Source organism: Pan troglodytes, chromosome 1 (assembly GCF_028858775.2).
Source record: "Pan troglodytes isolate AG18354 chromosome 1, NHGRI_mPanTro3-v2.0_pri, whole genome shotgun sequence".
Lineage (NCBI taxonomy): Eukaryota > Metazoa > Chordata > Mammalia > Primates > Hominidae > Pan > Pan troglodytes.
Window position 1 is genome coordinate 112,902,415 of NC_072398.2, and position 22,597 is coordinate 112,925,011.

The 22,597-nt window shown below is 44.8% G+C and overlaps 1 protein-coding gene across 2 annotated transcripts in view; it reads left to right on the forward strand.

Moving 5' to 3' along the window:
* VANGL1 (VANGL planar cell polarity protein 1) overlaps nucleotides 1-20,255 on the forward strand; it is a 53,521-nt gene extending 33,266 nt beyond the window's left edge. For both annotated transcript variants that reach the window (XM_016925042.4, XM_016925047.4), the window contains exons 5-8: nucleotides 7,225-7,358; nucleotides 8,802-8,934; nucleotides 10,154-10,388; nucleotides 15,908-20,255. In XM_016925042.4, coding sequence (XP_016780531.1) covers nucleotides 7,225-7,358; nucleotides 8,802-8,934; nucleotides 10,154-10,388; nucleotides 15,908-16,168 — 763 coding nt within the window. In that variant the 3' untranslated portion in view covers nucleotides 16,169-20,255. The remainder of the gene's footprint in view (nucleotides 1-7,224; nucleotides 7,359-8,801; nucleotides 8,935-10,153; nucleotides 10,389-15,907) is intronic.
* Nucleotides 20,256-22,597: the final 2,342 nt, after the last annotated feature.

Below are 22,597 nucleotides of genomic sequence, written 5' to 3' on the forward strand. Positions count from 1 at the left end.
AGGTCATTTCAGTGTGAAAGTGACCTTTCTTTTCAAGCAAAGGCTGGATGTCATTTGGGAGCTTGTAAAAAGAGTTGTTATATGGATGCCAGGCGCAATGGCTCACGCCTGTAATCCTAGCACTTTGGTAGGCTGAAATGGATGGATCCCTTAAGGCCAGAAGTTTGAGCCAGCCTGAGCAACATGGTGAAACCCCGTCTCTACTAAAATACAAAAAATTAGCCAGGCGTGGTGGCATGTGCCTGTAGTCCCAGCTACTCCGGAGGCCGAGGCATGAGAATTGCTTGAACCTGGGAAGCAGAGGTTGCAGTTAGCTGAGATTGCACCGCTGTACTCCATCCTGGACGACAAAGGAGACTGTCTCAAAAATAAAAATAAAAATTGGCCAGGTTTGGTGACTCACACCTGTAATCCCAGCACTTTGGGAGGCCGAGGCAGGTGGATCATCTGAGGTCAGGAGTGCAAGACCAGCCTGGCCAACATGGCAAAACCCCATCTCCACTAAAAATCAGCCAGGCATGGTGGCGTGCGCCTGTAATCCCAGCTACTTGGGATTTGAGGCAGGAGAATTGCTCGGACCTGGGAGACAGAGGTTGCAGTGAGCTGAGATACGCCACTGCACTCCAGCTTGGGCGACAGAGCGAGACTCCATCTCTAAATAAATAAAATAATTAAAAAAAACAATTGGTATATGGATTGGGAGATTGGACTGATGGACTCTTGATTTCTCTGATTCTTGAATCTCTGCTTGGGTGAACACTAAGATTCCTTCCATTTCTAAAATTTTGAGGTTCAGTATAAATGGAAATGGGGTCATGCTTTTGTGCCTAGGAGCTGTGTGTATATTCTAGCCACCAACCAACCCCATCCCCGCTGCAAAATGTTCATGCTTATTATTAGTAATGTGATAATTTTTTGTGTTTGTACAATGCATTATAGTTTATAAATGCCTTCACTGTCATTATTTCATTTGCTCTTCTCAACAACCACATGCAGTAGTTGGTGTTATCTCTTTATCAAAAGCCAAGAAAAAGGCCAAGAAAGGGGAAATGACTTATACAGGATTACAGGGTAGGTAGCAGGAATCTAGACCTTCTGGAATCTAGTACTCCTACAATGGATGCCTCCCTATAGGTAGGTTTGATTTTCAGGAGGCTGAGAGTTGGCAGGAAGTACTGCATAAAAACAAAGAGTAGCATAACTTTGTGGCCCCAGTCCCTAAGGAAAACTGTGCAGAGTGGACCCATCTTGGCTCATTTCCCATGGCAGTACCCTCATGGTGGGCCTCTGGAGGAGGTTGGTACAGGCGCACATGGGATCAAGTTGGCCGCTTCAACATATATGGCCATATAAGCTCGTGGTGGCTATCGTTTATGAATTATTTACTTTGAATAACCACTTTAAAATGTGTTATTTCATCTTCAGCACAGACCTAAACCAGGCAGGCTACTCCTCTTTAGGAAGCAGGAAAGTGGTGGGTGAACTCCCAAGTCTCCAGTATTTTTCCTGGTATAAATGCCAACTAGCTTTGAAGTCTCAGAATGTCATAGAACTTGGAATCGTCCCAGTGGATATTTAAGCTCATGAGACTTAACCTGCCTTAGGGCGATGCAGACCTCAGCCAGCACCTGGTATACTTGGATCTCGCAGGCTGCTGCTGGAGGTTCCCAGTAGCTGCCTGTACCAGGCCTGCCCCAGTCAATTCATTAGCCTTTCAGTAAGACGTTTTATGCCACTGAGTATTTTGGAGCCCACTTATCATGGTAATCAGGGTTTTCTGTGCTGCTCTTCCCATCCTGCAGATGAAGAGTATGAGGTTTGGAGAAGTGACTGATTTGTTCAAGGTGAATGAATGAGTGAGAGAGCCTGGAGTCATGTTGTCTGGGGCCAGAGTCTGCACCAGTTGCACTGTGCGTGCCTCCTCCCACAGCCTCTGTGCAGACTCAGACATGCACAGAGCATGGGGAGGCAGTGGATGGTCTAGATATGCAGGGCATTAATTTGGTTTGTATTTTTTTCTTCAGAATTTATCTTTAAAAAATATGTCTTTCAGATTTTTGTGCATTAACATTTGAACTATGTTTTGAGGTGCTTCTTTCCAGGTCTGTTTAAGAAATGTAGCCCAAGGGCAAGCCCCTCTTCTCTGTTGCCATGGCAGTCATGTAACAGTTGTCAACAACACTGGAAGTGCTTTCGTGGTTGATTAGACACAAAAGAACACAGCATTTCTCATTCCACCCTCTTTGTCCTGCAAAGAAAATAGGCCAGTAGGCAATGTGGTCAGCAGTGGGTTTTAAATTAAAATGCAGCCATCAGATTCCCTTAGACCTTTGTGTAGACCCATTGCTGGCCCGTCCTTCCCAGGAGTTCAAGTTTGGACCAGCCTAGACTGAAGCCTATTGAGGAGGTTTTTATGCATAGGTCTCAAGCGAATTTCTGTCACAACTAGGCGTACCTTCATGTGCTGTTTTCCACAAATCTATGTGGTCTGGGAGAGAGTATTTCTTTCCCTGGGTTGTGACTAGGCAGGTATGTTGGCATGTGGCACCAGTTGAGCACAGAGTCCTCTATCTTGGGAAAATGCTCCTTGTCATAGGTTTCTGAGGGGGCTGAGTCCACAGTCTATACTTCAGGCTCCCCCTGATGGTAATACAGGGGTCCTGTTCAGTCAGGCTACTGCCTTTTCTCTCTGAATGTAATGGTGATAACAGAGGGGGCAGGTTTCTAACCAACTTGATTTTTCTTGCCTCCCACATTTCCCCAAGATTGTCTGGTCTAGAGATTGGGGTTTGTAGAAGGATTTGCTTTTGTTCGTCTCTGGGGCCCTTTTTGCCTCTGAAATTCCATGATTTTATGAAATACATATTCAAGACTGATCTTAGGCCTGTGGGAATTCTAAGATTGCATGAACAGAGAAGTTAAGCCTGCAAGTATTATATACCCATGGAGGAACCAAAGGACATGTCCCCTGTGTGTCAGGGATTTGCATGGGCAAGCTTGTTGAAGGGGCAAGACCAGCTTCCTTGACTCCCTCGAAGATATCACAAGTCATGTGTCATCACTGTTGATGCTGCAAGTTTAGGGACAGATCAGCGGGGACTGGAGGATTCGAAAAGCCTTCCTGAAAGAAGCCAGTCCTGTGTTGGCTTTGTGGTTCCTTCCATATTTGGAGGGTGGAGAGGAATCAAGGCAAGAGGAATGCTGGGCACGGACAGTGGCGGAGGGAATGGCTGCTCCCTGCATCCTGGCCTCCTGGGGCTATGACTGAGGCCATGGCATAGTAATTAGGAATGACTGATAGCAGTAGTGAGGGAGAATGTAGAAAAAATGTAAACAAAACAGCCTCACCTATTCACACTTGCTGCAGCTTGGGACAGAGTGGGGATAGATGGCCTCTGCCTCCTGATGGAACCCAGTGTCTTCACTGCCTTATGTACGTGGCACAGCTCACTGTTAAGATGCGTAATCATCATCTGGAGTAATCAAGAAGACTTAAATCATATATCACATAGCTTACTCTCTTCAAAACGATGAAGAAAGGCCAAGCACAGTGGCTCACACCTGTAGTTCCAGAACTTTGGGAGGCCAAGGTGGGCGGATCACTTGAGCTCAGGAGTTCAAGACCAGCCTGGGCAACATGGTGAGACCCCGTCCTTACTAAAAATACAAAATTTAGCTGGGCGTGGTGGCATGTGCTGTAGTCCCAGCTATTTGGGAGCCTGAGGCAGGAGAATCCCTTGAACCTGGAGGTGGAGGTTACAGTGAGCCGAGATTGCGCCACTGCACTCCAGCCTGGGTGACAGCGGGAGACTGTCTCAAAAAAAAAAAAAAAAGAAGAAAGGCATATTGGATTTTATCCCAAAATGTCACAACCATTTTATTTAAGGTGTGCACTTGAGTTTTGTGTTTATTTAGTTACTTGGAAATTCTCATTCCCTAATACTGCCAGGTATGCTGGGCATCAAACAGACCATCCTCTGTAGGTGAGAGCATGCACACTCTTGGAGGCGTTTATCAACTTCACCCTGAGATCTCTTCAGCTCCAGCATTGGCTTCTCAGCCTGTGGGGCTGGCCAGGCCCACGGCAGGCTGTGAGTCATCCTGTTGCTTCTCTGAGAGGGCAGAGCCAGAGGGAGTGCAGGACGCCTGCACTTTCCCCTTGTTTGGTATTTTTGAGCAAAGACTCTCACTCTTTGGGAGGACTGTGAGAGCCATGCCTGTGACACCCAGGGCTGGCATCCCACAGTACCCGCCCCCACCCTGGGCACTTCCTGGGACGCCAGGACTTTGCTCTGAGGGGCTGTCAGGTGGGCTGTGGACTTGGCTTATTTGGAGAGCTGGCCCATTTGGAGAGCATCTGCTGAGGCCCCATGCTGGAAGGCGGTGGGCCGGGAGCCCTGCTGGAGACAGAAGCCACTGCTCTGGGTAGTGCATCACACTCACAGGGTGGAGGGTGAGAGACACAGCCAGGAGGCTCCAACCCACCCATCCCCTCACAGGCCCCAGCTGAATTAATGGGATTCCCTTGACACCTCCTTGCAGCCTTGCTGAACAGAAAAGCAAAGCCCAGCAACCACAAGACAGTTTTGAGTTGAAAATGGTTCTGAGAACTTCTGATGATTGCCTTTTAATTTTTAAATTTAGATCAGGGTAATGCTTTTCTGTTGGAATCCAGGGGCCTAGAGATGTTTCTTTATCAGTGGAGGAGGGGGGATGAAGTGAGTTTGAACCCCAGTGGGTCTGTGTGTATAAACTGAGTCTTACAGCCATGTGGAGGGACTGCTTGCCTCAGAAAGCCCAGGCACTCCGGAAAAGGCATGCACAGGGGTGGGAGCTGAGCTAGGCACACCAGGGAGTGTGTGTGTGTGTGTGTGTGTGTGTGTGTGTGTGTGTGTGAGAGAGAGAGAGATCAGGGAGAGGGTTGCAATGAATCTCTGGATGGGGTAGGAATAAAGAAACACTTGCCCCTCTCTGGAGAATGCCATGGACAGGGGGCAAGGACGGAGTTGGAGCCACATTGACTTGGAGATTGCCAGGTGAGACCTTCAGGGCAAGCAGACTAGACTTCTGCAGGAAGAGCTCTCGTGATACACGAACCTCCACGGAAGGCCGCCTCCTCAGGAAGGCTGCACCCTGTCCCAGGCAGCCAGAAGCTCTTCTCCGTGGTTACTCAGCCCCACGTGTTCCAGCATGAGAACATACTCACTGTCATGGGGTTCATGCTCCATGTACCAGCTAAGGTCTATCTTGATATTCCCAGGGCTTAGCAGACACAGGCACTCAAATATGGAATGACGAGTGAGCAACTGAGTAACTGAATGGTCAGAATTTTCAAAATGCAGATTTGCTGTTAGGGGTCTTAGGTTTACTTCCATTATGCAAAGTTGGTCTCACCAGATTTCCCCTGATAGTGTTCCCCAGCCTCACATGACTGTACATTATCTAGGACGATATTAGGTACCAACTGAATGCAGGCACTGTTGGGGATATAACTCAGAAAGTTTTACCATGATTCTGCTCTTAAGCAGGTTAGCTGACTGACTTCCAGATTCAACTCTGTTCAAGTCTTGAAGCAGAGCTCCAAGGGGAGCCAAATGGGTGGGTAGACAGAATTTCCAGTGGATAGTTTGGGAGCTCCCTTGTCTTGGTGTGAAGTGAAGATCCCTGAGCCACCTGGAGAGTGTTGGAACACAGTGTGGTCATCCAGGAATCAAAGGGAGCCCCATCCCGGTGCTCCGGCTACTGCAAATAATCCTTGTAAGCCGATCTGCTTAGCAGAGTACTAGAAAGGAAAATCCAAAGGGCAAGATAAAAATATATCTGTGGTATTTAACATGGTGGTGGTTGGAGATGTCAGCACGTACGCTGTTACACAGAGTCCGCATGTTACCGGGAAGCCCAACTTGGAGGTTTGTAAATCATATCAGAGTTCCAGGTCTCCTGTTTATTAAATGCATACTGTTGTGCAGGTCATAGATTTTTGAGCCTCAGTTTTCTTACCTCGAATGATTGTGAGGGTTAAATGAGAATCAGGTATGTGCAAACCCTTGCTGTATCATTGCAAGGTGTTCTTCAAAGTGGCAAGTGTCCTGCACCATAGACCAAGGGCATATTCTTTTGCTGTCTATACTCATTTCCAATTATAAGTACCCTCCCACATCCTCTCTCCCACTTGTTGATGGTACCTGTTCTTTGTTCCCCTGCTGCTCTCTGAGGACCAAGCAGGGGATAGGTTGGAGACCTAGAATATCGGAACATAGATAGTCACCTTCATACCCCTCTGCCAAAGGCCAGAGATAGCACTCCAAGGGGCAGGGGGACCCAGAAAGATCAAGTGGTCTCAGCGGAGGCTCTCTTTTTTGTTGTTGTTGTTGTTGTTTTTTTGAGACTGAGTTTCACTCTTGTTGCCCAGGCTGGAGTGCAGTGGTGCAATCTCGGCTCACTGCAACCTCCGCCTCCTGGGTTCAAGTGATTCTCCCGTTTCAGCCTCCCGAGTAGCTGGGATTACAGGTGCATGCCACTACACCCCGGTAATTTTTGTATTTTTAGTAGAGACGGGGTTTCATCATATTGGTTAGGCTGGTCTCAAACTCCTGACCTCAGGTGATCTGCCCACCTCAGCCTCCCAAAGTGCTGGGATTACAGGCGTGAGCCACCGCGCATGGCCAAGGCCCTCTTAAGTACGCTCTGCTCTGGATGGCTGCAGTTGTTCTGGTCTGTATAAAACCTAAGTTCCAGGATTCCTTATACCCAGGGATACCAAGGCCTAGGGGACAAAACCCTGAATGAGGACCTGAGAAACCTGAATCTATACTTTGTTCTTTCACTCATTAGCTCTGCAACCATTAGTAAGTCTCTTGCCCTTTTGGGGGCATCCTCAGTTTCTTCTTTTGTAAACCGAGGAAAAATAGAAAAAGTTCTTGTGTGCCTAAAGCTAAATGTAAGTTATGAGTTACAACTTCTTCCTCTTTCAACAAAGGGCTAGATGGGATGTGGCTAATCACAGGTCCAGGAGAGGGCACAGAAGCCACTTGGCCATGGGGCTTAGTTTCAGCTTTAAGTTCTCATCCTGGAGACCAGAAGTGTGGTGGAACCCAGTGGACTTCTGTATGAGATTATCTTTGATGCTGTGTTCCTTTACCTGACTCCAAAAGAGGATTTTTCATTTAGGACCTGCTTATTCAGTGAAAAAGCTTTGCATTAATTTTGTTCTTTTTTTCTCAGTATCCAGCGAGCAGCATTGGTGGTCCTAGAAAATTACTACAAAGATTTCACCATCTATAACCCAAACCTCCTAACAGCCTCCAAATTCCGAGCAGCCAAGCATATGGCCGGGCTGAAAGTCTACAATGTAGATGGTATGTGCCTTGAAAGGGTGTCCGTGGTGCTCACAGGGGCACAGTTGGGTGACTATTTAAGCTTCATGGTACGTTTGGTTCGACTTCTTCTCTGGGCCTACCTTTATGGTACATTCTTGTTTCAGAACAATTTCTCTTTTTTATGTAGGCAGACACATTTTTAGAGGAATGTTGATTTACCATCTACCTGTGTTGGAAGCCTGTTCATTTTGGGATTTTATGATTGAAAACAGCAGCGGTGTGTGTTTCCTGCCTTCTGCCAGGATCACCTTATATTGGAAGCTATTAGGAAAGGGTTGCTTTTCAAAATTTGTGCACATTACCCACAAACTCAGAAAGCTACCTAAATCATTAAGACTAGAAATCTCAGTAGTTTAGGCATCTGGTGAGATACCTACGGGCACTTCTTACTCGTGGCTAGGAGCCGGAGTTGAGTGGGTGGCAGGAGGCTGGAGGCCAGGCTGGGTAAGTCCAAGCTATGTTTCAGGGTATCAGATGGTTAAGTGCAAGAAACAGGATGCGGTGTCATTTCTTCCTGGGTATGTTGGGTGAGGGCAAGAACTTTGCAAACCCTAGGAGAGGATTATATTGTCAACAAGTCAAGTGATATATATACAGTGTCAGTTTTTGTTGGCAATATCCTTTCAGTTATTCGTTTGTTCGTTTTTTGGCTATATGAGGTGTGAGCTCCCTCACGAAGCCTGAAGGATTGATAAATTTCACCTGTGATCTAAAAACTTAAGAAAGATTCCCACTAGTGAAACCAAGTCACCAGCCAAGTAAATCATCTGTAAGAAAGCCTGAAATCTGCCTATGTTTCTGAAAAGTTAAGGTGGTCAGTGGTCAGGGGACAGGACAGGACTTCTGAGTCTGTATTCATTAATGGGTCACGTTGCACACCCTCAAGCATTGGTATTTCCTAGAAAAGTTGTGGCTGCCATGACATTCTAGCATAGCTTGCTTTCCATTGTAGACTCAGTGTCTCATGTCCTTTGACTTTCTTTTTTGTCTGTCTGTCTGTCTGTCCTTGGTCTCCCCATCCCTCTCATTCTGTCTCATTGTCTTGCTGAAATTTGATGTCCCAGCTGCCCTTATGGCCAAACTGAAACTTTATGTAACAGATGGTAACATCTTCAGCACACTCTATGTGTTGTTTTTGGCCAACATTTTAATTGCCAGCGTTCTTCATCCCCTTCTGAGTTCTTTTTCCATTTCCACTGACCAGATTGGGGTTTAGGGAGATTCCTCTGCTCCCTTGCTTTGGACATAGTGAATGTGGAGCCGGGGCACAGTTCACCCTCCTGGGAAGTGACCTTTAGGATTTGTGTGTGTGTGTTTCATAGGGGGTGGGTAGACAACACTGACAGATTGGGTACTAGTTTTCTGCTCTGTTTCCCACCCTCGTGGTATTAACACTATTCTTTCACTGTCCTTTCCCCAAAGGCCCCAGTAACAATGCCACTGGCCAGTCCCGGGCCATGATTGCTGCAGCTGCTCGGCGCAGGGACTCAAGCCACAACGAGTTGTATTATGAAGAGGCCGAACATGAACGGCGAGTAAAGAAGCGGAAAGCAAGGTATACTGCCCTCCTGATGCCAGTACCCTCTTACAGACTTTTAAATTTTTATTTTATTTATTTATTTATTTATTTATTTATTTAGAGACAGAATCTCACTCTGTTGCCCAGGCTGGAGTGCAGTGGCAAGATCTTGGCTCACTGTCACCTCTGCCTCCCAGGTTCCAGAGATTCTCATGCCTCAGCCTCCGAAATAGCTGGGATCACAGGCGCCCACCACCACGCCCGGCTAATATTTGGTATTTTTAGTAGAGACGGGGTTTCGCTATGTTGGCCAGACTGGTCTGAAACTCCTGACCTCAAGTGATGTGCCTGTCTCAGCCTCCCAAAGTACCGTGATTACAGGCATGAGCCACCATGCCCGGCCTCTTGTAGACTTTCAATCTTTCCTTTCTTACCACTAGAATGAGGTTTCTGTTTAAAAACATGACCTGCTGGGACACCTTTGGAGTGCACCTTGCTCCAGTGTTTCTCAAACTGAAGCCTGTATGAATATCACTGGGAGGGCTGTTCAAATACAGGCTGCAGGTTCCGGGCCCTGCCTGCAAAGACCCTACCCAGTAGGTGTGGAGTTGGGCCCAAGAAATGGCATTTCTAACAGATTCCTGGGTGATGCTGATGCTCCTGGCCCCCAGCCCATACTTGAGTGGGTCTGTTCTGCACCCCTGGACCCTTGCTAGTGTTCACCATCAGGTCATATTCACTGAAGGGGACAGAGGTGCATTCCATCATGTGTGCTGTGCCTCTTCCTGTTTCCCAGGGGCGCTGGTGTGGGTGGCTGGACCAGAGGGCACGTAGCTCTGCTTCTTTGTAGGGCTGCTTCTGCACCACCAGCCACCTCTCTCTGTACAGAGCCTTTTATAGCCAGTCGGAGGGGCCTCAGAACTCTTTTCATCTAACCATTGCAGAGATGCAAAAAGGACTAGTGCATTTCCCAAGCTCATTGGTGGCAGAATTCAGAACAGAGTTCATCTCCCAGTCCTGGGGCTCCTTTCCCCCAACCCCTGGGGCCCCTGTTCCACATGTTATTTTTGCTGTTGCTTTTCTTTCTCCCTTCCTCCCTCTCCACTCTCTGGGGGACAGCTAAGGATGCAAGCAGCGTGATCGGGCCTTGGGTATGTTGGCAGGTTGGGCCGCAGCAGGGTAGACAAGCGTCATTCTGTTCTCACACCCTGTGGCAGGCACCATCCTGATTACTTAGTGTTGCATCACCTTCTAGGCTGGTGGTTGCAGTGGAAGAGGCCTTCATCCACATTCAGCGTCTCCAGGCTGAGGAGCAGCAGAAAGCCCCAGGGGAGGTGATGGACCCTAGGGAGGCCGCCCAGGCCATTTTCCCCTCCATGGCCAGGGCTCTCCAGAAGTACCTGCGCACCACCCGGCAGCAGAACTACCACAGCATGGAGAGCATCCTGCAGCACCTGGCCTTCTGCATCACCAACGGCATGACCCCCAAGGTGCGCTGCTCCGGGCGGGCTCTGCCACCGTCATCCTGGCTTGTCACTGAGCTTGGCCAGTTGAATTATAGCGTGTTACTAGAAGTGATAAAATCGAAAGGCATCTCTAAAACTCAAGTAATAAGAATTAGTGATTCTCACTTATTTTATGTTATGTTAGTACAATTGTTTTTTTTAAATGTGCCTTTCGAAGGCCTCTGGATTCTAACAGAGGAGAGAATTTCGCTTGGAGGACAGTATGGAATAGTGATTGGAGACAGGATGGAATAGTGATTAGGGGTGCATTGTGGACTCTGGAGCTGAACTGATTCATTCTAACCTGGCTCCTCCACCAACTAGTTGCATAACCTTGGGCAGATGGCAATAGCTCTGTGCCTCAGTTTCCTAACCTGTTAATTGGTTAGGATAATACTAATAACTATCTCATTTGTATGTTTTGGGAACTGAAAGAGCAGGATACACATATAGTGCAACATATAAACAGGTCCTTATAAAAAACAGCTACCAAATGTTACACGTGTACCACATGCCAAGCTCATCTACTCTCTACCATGCGATTTACATGCCTTGTTGCCATATTCAATGTAATTCTTACACAACAACCCTGTCAGAGAGATATTATTATTATCCTCATTGATACAACAGCAAACAAGTGTAGAGGAACTGAAACAGTTAATTCATGTGAAGTGCTTGAAACAGTACCTGTCATATGATGAGGATGGACTAAATAGCTGTTATTATTATTGGTAAAAAATAGAATGGCGTGAACCCAGGAGGCAGAGCTTGCAGTGAGCCGAGATCGTACCACTGCACTCCAGCCTGGGCGACAGAGCGAGACTCCGTCCAAAAAAAAAAAATGCCATCAGGCATTTTGGGTGTTATAGAATTAGTTTTACTGAGTGGTCTTTAGATTATGATATTTAGGACACTTTAAGAAGTGTTACAAGAAACAGCCATGTATCTAATAGAGAGTTGTGGCCAAGGAGGCAAACTAGAGTAAAGATACAGCAAATGACTTCTCTACAGAGAAGTGGGTTCAAATCCTGGCTCCACCACTTAATTGTTTTGTGACTGTGCACAAATTACTCTACCCTCTATTAGATATATGGCTGTATCTTGTAATATCCCTGAAAGTGTGCTAAATACCGTAATCTAAAAGACCATTCGGTAAAACTGACTCTGTAACACCCAAAATGCCTGACAAAGCCATAGCATTATTTTTACCAATAGTAATAATAGCAATTTAGTCTGGCCTCTTCATATGACAGGTACTGTTTTAAGCACATCATGTGAATTAACTGTTTCAGTTCCTCTACACTTGTTTGCTGTTGTATCAATGAGGATAATAATAATATCTCTCTGACAGGGTTGTTGTGTAAGAATTACATTGAATATGGCAACAAGGCATGTAAATCGCATGGTAGAGAGTAGATGAGCTTGGCATGTGGTACACGTGTAACATTTGGTAGCTGTTTTTTATAAGGACTTCTGTTTATATGTTGCACTATATGTGTATCCTGCTGGTTACATTGTCAACCAATAACTACCCTTAGGAAAGCAATGTAGAAATAGTAAGAAACCAAAAAGTTTTCTGTATTGATTCACTAATCTCTCTCCTAGGAAAACTATTTCATATAATCATATATACACATGAATGAATATACACAAAGGTGGTGTTTTGCAAAGCAATCTGTAATCCTCCACAATGGAAATAATTTAAAACATAACAGTGGCTTATAAATTATGGTGTATCACCTGTTGAATCATGAAAGAATCTGTTAGAATATTAAGTTACAAGAAATAGAATGCAGAAACATGTGAATACTGTGGTTGCAAATGAGGAAAATATGTCTGCAGGTATAAAATGATGGCTTGTACCATGTAGAACCAAAACAGTTGTTTTTCTTTTTACAAGATTTTAGAAAGTTTCCTGGTTGCTTTTTGTTTCATTTAAAAATTTTATACTTTCCTGAATTAAAAATAATAGCTGTTTTTGGTATAGAAATCCAAACATTAAAGAAAAGTATCATGTGGAAAATGAAGTTTTCAGCCCCTGCCCCAAAACAGTTTTTACTGATAAGGAGTTAGTATATATTCTTTCAAATATATGTAGATGTTTTTTAAGCTGAAATGGGAAAACAAAACAGAAATTGGGTCATTGCTCTCTCTTTCTCTCTGTGTGTGTGTGTGTGTGTGTAAACCACAGGCACACACCACCATGCCTGGCAATTTTCGTATTTTTGTATTTTTTTGGTAGAGACAGGGTTTCGCCATGTTGCTCAGGCTGGTCTAGAACTCCTCAGCTCAAGCAATCTACCTGCCTCAGCCTTGCAAAGTGCTAGTATTACAGGCCACCACCCCGGCCTATATATATCATTCATTGGGTAGATAGATAGATACATAGATAGATACATAGATATATACATAGATAGATAGATAGCCTATATATTATCATTCATAGATAGAGATTTACATACTACATCTCTCTATACAATGTATATTATCTTTCTCTTATATATAAGAGAGATATAGATATATAAAACTTTGCTTTTTTTTCTTAAAGCTATCCCTTGGCTGTCTTTCCAAGTCAATACATACAGATCTTACTCATACAGATATAACTACAGATATAACTCATTTCTGGTAATAGCTACGTCTTATTCTACCAAATACCATGATTTATTCAACTGATTGTCTGTTGATGCACATTTGGATTAAGAGTTTTCATTAGTGGAAGCCAGGGGCTTGTTGTATTTGTTAATCAGATTTTATTGGCACACAGCCATGCCCTGTTATTTATGTATCACCTATGGCTGCTTTCACTTTGCACCAACAGAGCTGAGTAGTTGTGACAGAATATGGCTTGAAACGCTGAAAATATTTACATCTATGGAAAAGTTTGCCAACCCCTGGTTTAAACAGCATTGTGGTGAATACTTTTTTACATATGTATTTGTACAAGTATTTCTGAAGCCAAAGTTTCAAGTAGAGGAAAAGCCAGGTCAGAGTTGTAGATCCTACCAAATTGTCCCTCCTAGGGGGTGTACTTTTGCATGCTTTGCCTCTAACATCTGAGATTTTTTATTTCCCACATACTCGGGAGCATTGGATGTTATTTTTTAAAATCATTGCCCATCTAATAGGAGGAAGTTAGTTTTTAATTCTTCTAATTTATATTTCTTCTTTTTTTTTTTTTCTTTGAGACGGAGTCTCACTCTGTCACCCAGGCTGGAGTGCAGTGGCGCGATCTCGGCTCACTGCAAACTCTGCCTCCCGGGTTCACACCATTCTCCTGCTTCAGCCTCCCGAGTAACTGGGACTACAGGCGCCCACCACCACGCCCAGCTAATTTTTTTGTATTTTTAGTAGAGACGGGGTTTCACCGTGTTAGCCAGGATGGTCTCAATCTCCTGACCTCGTGATCTGCCTGCTTCAGCCTCCCAAAGTGCTGGGATTACAGGCGTGAGCCACTGCGCCTGGCCTATATTTCTTTAGTTAATAATGTGATAGAAAAATTTTTATATGTTAATTTTCCAATAATATTTATTCTATAAAATTATTGTTTTAGTTTCATTTCTCTAATTGTTGAGTTATTTTCTTTTTCTTACGATTCATAAGAGCTGTATTTATATTAGAAGTGTGAGAGTATGCAAGGCCTTACTTTTCTGCCTTACAATAGATGCTCCACAGATGAAAAAAATATATACCTGGCAGTAGCAGCAGGGTGTGAATAAAAGAGGATACCGGGCCGGGCGCAGTGGCTCACACCTGTAATCCCAGCACTTTGAGAGGCCGAGGCAGGTCAATCACCTGAGGTCAGGAGTTCGAGACCAGCTTGGCCCACATGGTGAAACTCCGTCTCTACTAAAAATACAAAAAAAAAATTAGCCAGGCATGGTGGCGCATGCCTGTAATCCCAGCTACTCAGAGACTGCGGCAGGAGAATTGCTTGAAATGGGAGGCGGAGGTTGCAGTGAGCTGAGATCGTGCCATTGCACTCCAGCCTGGGTAACAAGAGTGAAACTCTGCCTCAGAAAAAAAAAAAAAAAGAGGATACTACTTAAAAACTGTTCTTCACCAGGTGCAGTGGCTCACGCCTGTAATCTCAACACTTTGGGAGGCCAGGCAGGCAGATCACTAATGGCCAGGAGTTCAAGACCAGCCTGGCCAACATGGTGAAACCCCATCTCTACTAAAACCACAAAAATTAGCCAGGTGTGGTGACACATGCCTGTAATCCCAGCTACTTAAGAGGCTGAGGCAAGAGAATCACTTGAACCCGGGAGGCGGAGCTTGCAGTGAGCCGAGATTCTGCCACGGCACTCCAGCCTGGGCAACAGAGTGAGACTCTATCTCAACAAAACAAAATCTGTTCTTGACTCTGTCTGGGACCTGATTGATATATCCCAGTATGTTTCTATCTGTATTACTGGCTCATTTCATTCTTCCTTCCCGTCATGGCTAAATCAGTGTATTTATTTGATTTAATTTGCATGCTGTCAAACTCCTAGTATGTGCTAGGCACATTGGAAATTCAAATTAAAAAAACAAAACATACTTCCTGCCCTTCAAGAGAGTGAAGTGTAGTGTGGGGAGCAGACACGCAAGTCAGCAATCACTTTGAAAGTAAAGGGTCACACGAGAGTCAGTGATTACAGGAGCCTGAAGGAGGACATGTTAATCTGCCTGAGAGGTTCAAGAGAAGAGCCTTAAGAAGATTTGAAGGGCAGGGAAGAATGAGCTGAATGACAGTGTTTAGCTGGAGGAACAGCGCATGTATCAGAACTCCATCGAGCCAGGTGCCACTGGAGCAGAGAACTCAGGAGAGGGAAGGGGGCATCAGGCCTGGGCATCCCCTGGACTGGCCATGTGCACACTTAGCCCAACATGGAATAACCATTGCTTGCTTACCATGTTGGGCATTGCTGTGAGTGCTTTTTGAGAGCTAACACTTTCATCCTCACGGCAGCCCTATGACTTAGGTAGTGTCATTGCGTCCACTAATAGACAGTGTAAATGACTTGTGCAGAATCACTGCCAGTAAATGGTAGAGCATGCGTTCTTGTTCATGCAAGTATATTCAGCTTGTATTTCCTGACTGCTCCTTTGGGCCCGACACAGCCCTGGCCCTGAGAAACTTTTGGTTCAGGAGGAGGAAGACATGGAGAAACACATCAAGTAGGACCATACCCTAAGAATGGAGTGATGCAGCCATGACGGCTTCCAGCCAGACACTGACACCAGCCACCCCATTTTCCCTCCCCTCTGTGGGTACCACTATTCTTGCCCTTGGTGGATAGTAGGTAAAGGGGAGTGACGAAGTCCAAGAAGTCTTCCCTCCCCAGTAATGACTCAGTTGTGAGGGTCTGATGGGAATTGAGTGTGATGAGCTGGGCTCTGGTCTAAGCTGGTTTATTTGGAAAAAGTTCTTTATAGATGTGAAAGTGGATAGCCGCCTGGCAGTACTGCCCTTAAAACAGGCTGTTTCTTCCCTAATGGCCTTTCTCCTCTGCTTCCAGGCCTTCCTAGAACGGTACCTCAGCGCGGGCCCCACCCTGCAATATGACAAGGACCGCTGGCTCTCTACACAGTGGAGGCTTGTCAGTGACGAGGCTGTGACTAATGGATTACGGGATGGAATTGTGTTCGTCCTTAAGTGCTTGGACTTCAGCCTCGTAGTCAATGTGAAGAAAATTCCATTCATCATACTCTCTGAAGAGTTCATAGACCCCAAATCTCACAAATTTGTCCTTCGCTTACAGTCTGAGACATCAGTTTAAAAGTTCTATATTTGTGGCTTTATTAAAAAAAAAGAAAAATATATAGAGAGATATATATCTATGCCAGAGGGGTGTCTTTTTAAAAAATGCTTCTTCATTGCTGACTGAAACTGGCAGATGATTGACCAGTATCCTTTGACCATCTGCACTTTATTTGGAAGGAAGCAGGGGCTCTCCACCCTGAAAAAGAGTGACTGATGACATCTGACTTTTGTCGATGGGACTTCTCAAGAAGCCATTCCTTGGAGCTTCTGTTACAGCTGTAAACCAAAGTGGAGCTGGTGCTTCTTGGGAGCCTCGCCTTACAACTAGTTCCTGCCTTTCGTCCAGTACCAAGTCCCCCGTTGCTTCTGGTCAGCCCACTTGTAGACTTCCAGGGGACACATCTTTATTCTGTTTCAGGAAACCAGTCACGACACGTCCACATATGTATTTGTGTATGTTAATGTCCAGTATCACATCACCCATGAAAGTCGTGGGCAGTTCAGGAGATACCTGCCTTCGTCTTTGTTCTTTGTTGCCTTAGGTTCTTCAGAGAAAGATCACAACAAAAAAATGTACACTGTCGTTTACAGCTATTAAGTGATTTGATTTTGTTTTTTTCCCAAAGAGAAAACCTACCTGCCCTGTTTCTGATCCCACCCCTCTGCTGGCTTGAAGCAGGTAGCCCTTTCCCAGCCCTGCAGCTGCCCACCTGGCCTCCATGCCATCCTGCCCCCACCTGGCTGGCAGCCCTGGCTCTCCATGTGTGCCCTCCGGCTCTGTGTGAAGCCTCAAGTCAGTCCCAGCATTGTTTCCATAGGGAAGTGTGGGGTGCCCAGCAGGTAAAGCATAGGGAGAGAGGGCAGTGGGAATGCCGCCTTTAGGCTGCAGCAGGAGCCCCACACTGCCCAGTTTTCCTCCCCACTGTTCTACACCAACCAGGGGAGACTAACACTGTGACTCTGGGATTGGCAGGTGCAACTTGGAGCCACTTAATTTCCTGGGGACGTAAGTTCTTCCCAAGCTTAGAGCAAGCTGCCCTGCCAAAGGAGACCAAACCATGCCAACCACGCTGGCAACTGCTGCTGTCCAGTCCCTGTGTTTTCTGACCACCGTCACTGTGCAACTCATCGCCTCTGCGACTTAGGACCAGGAAAGAGGCTGGTTTTGCTCCCGCTCTTAGTTGCTGATAAAGTGGGGAGAAGGAAAATTGACACTCTACAGAGTTTGGGGAAGGGAGAGTAGGGAGCCCATCTTCTTGTCCAGAAAGAATCATCTGTGGTCTGTCTGCTAAACACAGCTGATTTCAGTGGGCTTTCCCCTGGCCCTGGGGGAGCAGACACTGACTGGGTTGTGGGCAGAGGAGCCATCCTGGCGGAGCCCTGCTGCAGGGGAGCTCCTTCAGGAGCCCCACCCGGACCTCTTGCACTGGGCTGCCTTTGCCTCCATTTGCCTTCCTGTATCTGCAACAAACCTTTTAAAAGTGTTCACTCTTGCTTTTTCCAGTATTTCGGTAATCAGCCATCTTGCTGTAGTACAGGATGACATTGTCGAATGTTCTTTGTATGTGTGCACACCCCGTTACTCCCTTACTGCTTCATACACTCCACAAGTGGTACAGTATTTTGTGTCATTGTAAAAATCAAAATTGGCTTTGGATCTTTGTAATACACCTGTACCTGAAAAAGTAAACAACATTCTTCAATTACCAGCCTTCAGCTTGAAAAGACATGCTGGAGAAGAAGGAAGGGGGAACCCATAGGTGTGGCGTGGAGCCAAGATGTACTATTCAACTATGTGGTTCTGTTTATAAAAAACACATACCATGGAACCATGGTGCTTTTGTTCTTAGTTTTTCCGTTAGATCCCTTCAAACTGGAAGTTCCTTACAATATCTTTCTCAGGAAATATTTTGGGAGATGGGGTAAGAGATGGCAAGTGTGAGACGGGCTGTGTCAGAGGTTGCTACGTCATGGGTACAGTGCAGTTCCAAGTGCCATAAGTGTATGTACATATAGTTAATAGTGACACTGTTCATCACCATTCTAAAATACTGTTCTTCCAACCCTATCTTCAATGACCAGTCCAGAAGGGGTTAAGCTGGATTCATTTGCTCTTGCATGTGCATTCCCAGCAGGGTGAAGAAAGGTTTAAATTAAAGAATTTATTTTCTCTCTCCCCCTTCCTCTTTCTCCCAGTCTTTGCATAGGAGAATGTTAGACATTCAGAAATTACTGTTTCTGTTTTAAATTGAGTATTGATTTTTTTATATTGACTTTGTATTGAGTTCTTTTTGAAAGAATAACAAAATAAAATGCAGGATCTTTGTAAAGCCTTTGCACTTGCAACCTCTTTATAGCTTGAGTTACTGTTGCAGTGGGAACAATGTAAATGACGTTTAAAAGATTTAAGGTTTCAGAAAGCTGCATCCCACAATTGAACACAATGCATTTTTATTTCAATTCTTGGAACTGGTAGGCTATTCTTTTTAAAAGGGGATAAACTTCGCCATAAGGCTGGTGGAACGTATGTTCACATTATAGTAGACAGGATTTCATTTGCCTTATATGTTTATAGATTTTTTATAATTTTCATCCTACGTTATTAAAATTAGAGCATTGAGTGTTAAAGAACTTAATGAGGAGTCTATATCTGAGATTGCTCTCTTCCCTGGTGATGTTTTAACTGGTAGATAATTTGTTCTTAAATATGTACTTTTGAAGATAGGACAGTTTTTATAGTCCATGAACTGAATGTTAAAAAGTTCTGTATGCATTCTCAGAGAGGATTTTAAAGCTATATAGTTCGTCCATCCTTTGCATTATCAAAATGTTAAGTCAAATCTGTAATACTTTGGCTAAAATTCATAAAGTAAGCCCTAGAGAAAATACTTGACACCAAATTTTTGCCCAACTATCATCACCTCCCTTCCCCCGCCTCTGTTCTTGCCTTTTGACATCTACATAGAAGACAAGTTCTTTACAGCAAATGGTAAGAGGCAGGTGACCTGGTGTGTTTGCTGTGTTGTAGTTCATTGCCTGGGGCTTGGGACTCCTTTTTTAATGGAGAGACTGGCTGTGCAGGTGTGTGTTGGATAGGGATAAAGTGCTCACCCCTGCCCTCTCTACAGTAGTTGGTGGTAGATTTCTCTCTCATTTTGCCTCATAATCACTTTCGAGTGCATGTATTTACCTAAGGGCTGTAGCTCTGTGGGATGCTACCAGCATATTGGACTGACAGAAATTGATTACCTTGCCACTCCAACCTACGTACTGAGTGAGTGTTCCAGCCACTCAGTGAAACGAACAAAAGTGAGTCCTTGGTTTACCTTCCAATCTGGGTCCTGCTGTGTAAGTATCCCTAAGTGGGGATGCATATTTGTTTGTGCGTTTTTATTTCCATATATATGAGCATTTCTCTGAGTGTATTACCAGACGGATAGCACATTTATATGTCAGACATCTTAACATCTGTGTTATCTGTAGCAGGTGTGTAGCTCAGCAGATACGTGTGAATGTGTATATAGCTGAGTGTGTGAGGGTGTCTGTGTTTCTGCAGTCCCCTGTGTTTGAGAGATGACTTAATAACCCTGTGTTTTGGGAGGTCGCTCTAAACCAGTGACTTTTCCCTCCCCTGCTTTATTCCTTTCCCTCACTGACACTGGCTTCTCCCCCTAGAGTAAATGGCTTTAGCACAGCACTGTCTTCTGGGGAGCCTGCTGTCCTGCAGGCAAGTCCATTAAACTCTTTCTTGCTTTAGGACTCTGAAAACAGCAAGAAACAAACAAACAAAGGTCAAGCTCTAAGAAAATTACTGCTCAAACTTCACTACCCTGGAAGCCTTACTAGATATTTCTTAAGGTAACTTAAAAATTGGGCTTTATTTTTAAAAAGTGATAGGTTACTTAAAGTAGCACAGAAATGTTAGCATATTTATTTAAATAGTCCTGCAGCAGAGACCCTGCGATTGTAAAGTGATTTAAGTATTTCTGGGTAGTGTTTGTGATTTACGGATTTGTTACCGAAAAACAAAAAAAATCACTACTGTGAATTTACTACTATGTAACCTTGTGGTCGTATTTCATTATAAATAAAATAAGAATTGCTCTTCTGCCCACCGTTCTTGATTGGTATTCAGTGCAGTAGCGAAATGAGATAGTTTAGACACTGTTGAAATAACTGCATTGAGCTTTAACCAAGTGTATGCTCAGAAAATTCAGTTTTGGATCACATTTTGACAAAACATGTTTTGGTCAAGGAAAGGCTACTAACACATTTATCAGGTATTGTATGTCACAGTCCGTGTTCCACCCAGCCTTGTTATCCCCACATTCTTTCAAGATAGGAGTCATCTTGGTTTTTTGGGTGAAAAACGGAAGGTCAGAGAGGAAGGGGCTTGTCCAAGGTCTCATGTCTGGTTAACAGAATTTCAAACTAGATGTTTGATTCTAACCCCTCAGTCCACTGTACCTTGAAGTATGGTCTAAATGATTTGGCACTTCTGGATGTTGAGGAAGGACCTAGAGACACATCCTTGAGCTAGAACCTGGGGTGAGAGTTCACTGGGAGGCAGGGTCTCTTCTTTCACTTTGGATTTACACCTTGTCCCTTGGAAAGCTTCTCCACTATGCTAGCAAATATCTTAGGATATTTGATGGAAAGAACTTGAGAATCCCTTCTGGAAAACCCAGCCTTTCAGTGTTAACACCTGCTGCAAGACAGGGATGCTGTTGTTCTGGCAGCCCCCCTTTGCTTTTGCCTGGCCCCACCTTCTGCTCCCACTCTGCTGGCTTGGGCAAGATGCGTGCCTTGGGCCTTGGGTGCAGGGAGGCAGGCAGGGGCTTGACCTGGCCTCTCTCTGGTGCCATGGCAACATTATGCCCCAAACTTCTTCCCTGGTTGGAGTGAGAGGGGCTGTCCACAGCCCCATCCTGTGGGGATCTCAAGCCGGAGTCCCTGGCCTGGCCTCCTTGACGTAGGTGTTCTCAGCAAGCAGTTTGCATCCCACCGTCTTTCTCACACTTGCCCCCAAGACTTTTGACAGAGCAGACGTAAAACAGGACTCAGAAAACCATTTTTCTCTGTTCCCATATGTAGTAAGTTTTGATTCAGTTGTGCATAAACCATAGTTTTCTGCCCTGCTGTTTGCTTTCAATGGAAGACAGTAAAGGGAAGATGGTGCTCACATCTCTCCATGTGACATCTCATTAGGAATTAAGATGCGATGGATTAGAAATGTAAAACTTCAGAATAAAATTAAATTTCAGGGCTCTATAAGTCCCGTTTTCCCAGGTCCTGTTCCGTTTCTACGTAGATAACCCAATTTGTTTTGTCTATGAAATAAGTCTCTTTAGTGGGTTGTTTTAGTCTCTCCAACAAAAGAACAGATTCCTAAAGCCAGGTGCAGCACTGTGAAAAGTTTCTTTCAATATGGCACCAAGACTCTACCATTTATGTCTCTCTCAGCTTACAACATCAGCGTTTTGTCCTTGTCATAGTGGAAGAAAGACACTTACTTTAAGCTTTGGGGACAAAGGTGACAAACCCCAGGCTTTTATCTTAAAAGTGTCTTTGGCACTTCTTTTGGCACTGAAATGGTATTTGGGAAGCATTATTTGAATGTACAGTTGTTTGGTTTTGTATGTGCTTATCTTTGTCTGAGCTTTCACTTGTGGACATGGCCTTTTGTTGTGAAGTTGCTCATCATTTAGGAGTGTTTAATTCTAAAAAGCCTTCAGCCTAAGAAAGCTTCATCTGTGGGGACCGGAGACTGTTGCTCAGGGAGTTAGTGATGGGACTTGGGCATCTGATCTGCAGGTGACAAGTTTAGTTCAACTCAAGTTGTAGGGAATTTAGACAGTTGCACAGCATTGCCGTTCTAGGGGCCTTGTAGAAAGACGCGGCAGTTGTTTTTCATTTACCAGCACCTCTCAGTTATAGAGGTAATGGAACATTTGCTTACTTTTCATCATCATTCTTTAAAAAGGGAACATACAAAAATCTAAACTTTGGCAATAATTTATTTTTATAATACTTTACGGTAGGCTTTAATTAAATGGCAAACTCCTCTGGGACCCCTAAGTTATGGCGTGATTAACCAAATTTGATTTCCAACAGTCATTTATGGCCATAACTATTGCATAGAGTGCAGGATGCCAGCAAAGATGAGGGTGGGGGCGGATACTGGCTCAGTGATTTAGCTCACATTATAGATGACCCCTTCCTCAACAGAAATGCTACTGAGAGAACCAGAGAGGCCTGGGCCAGGCAGGTCTTATTTGAGAGGAGATTATTTGATAATTGCTTTGGTTAGAAGGACTTTACATTTCCTGATTTCAAGTCCAGCACCAATTTAGAAAGTTCAGAGATGAAACCACCTGTCTTTACCTGACAGAGTCATAACTGTTTGTATAAAAATGTGGTCAGGGACCTTTTTTGTTCTTTCTGA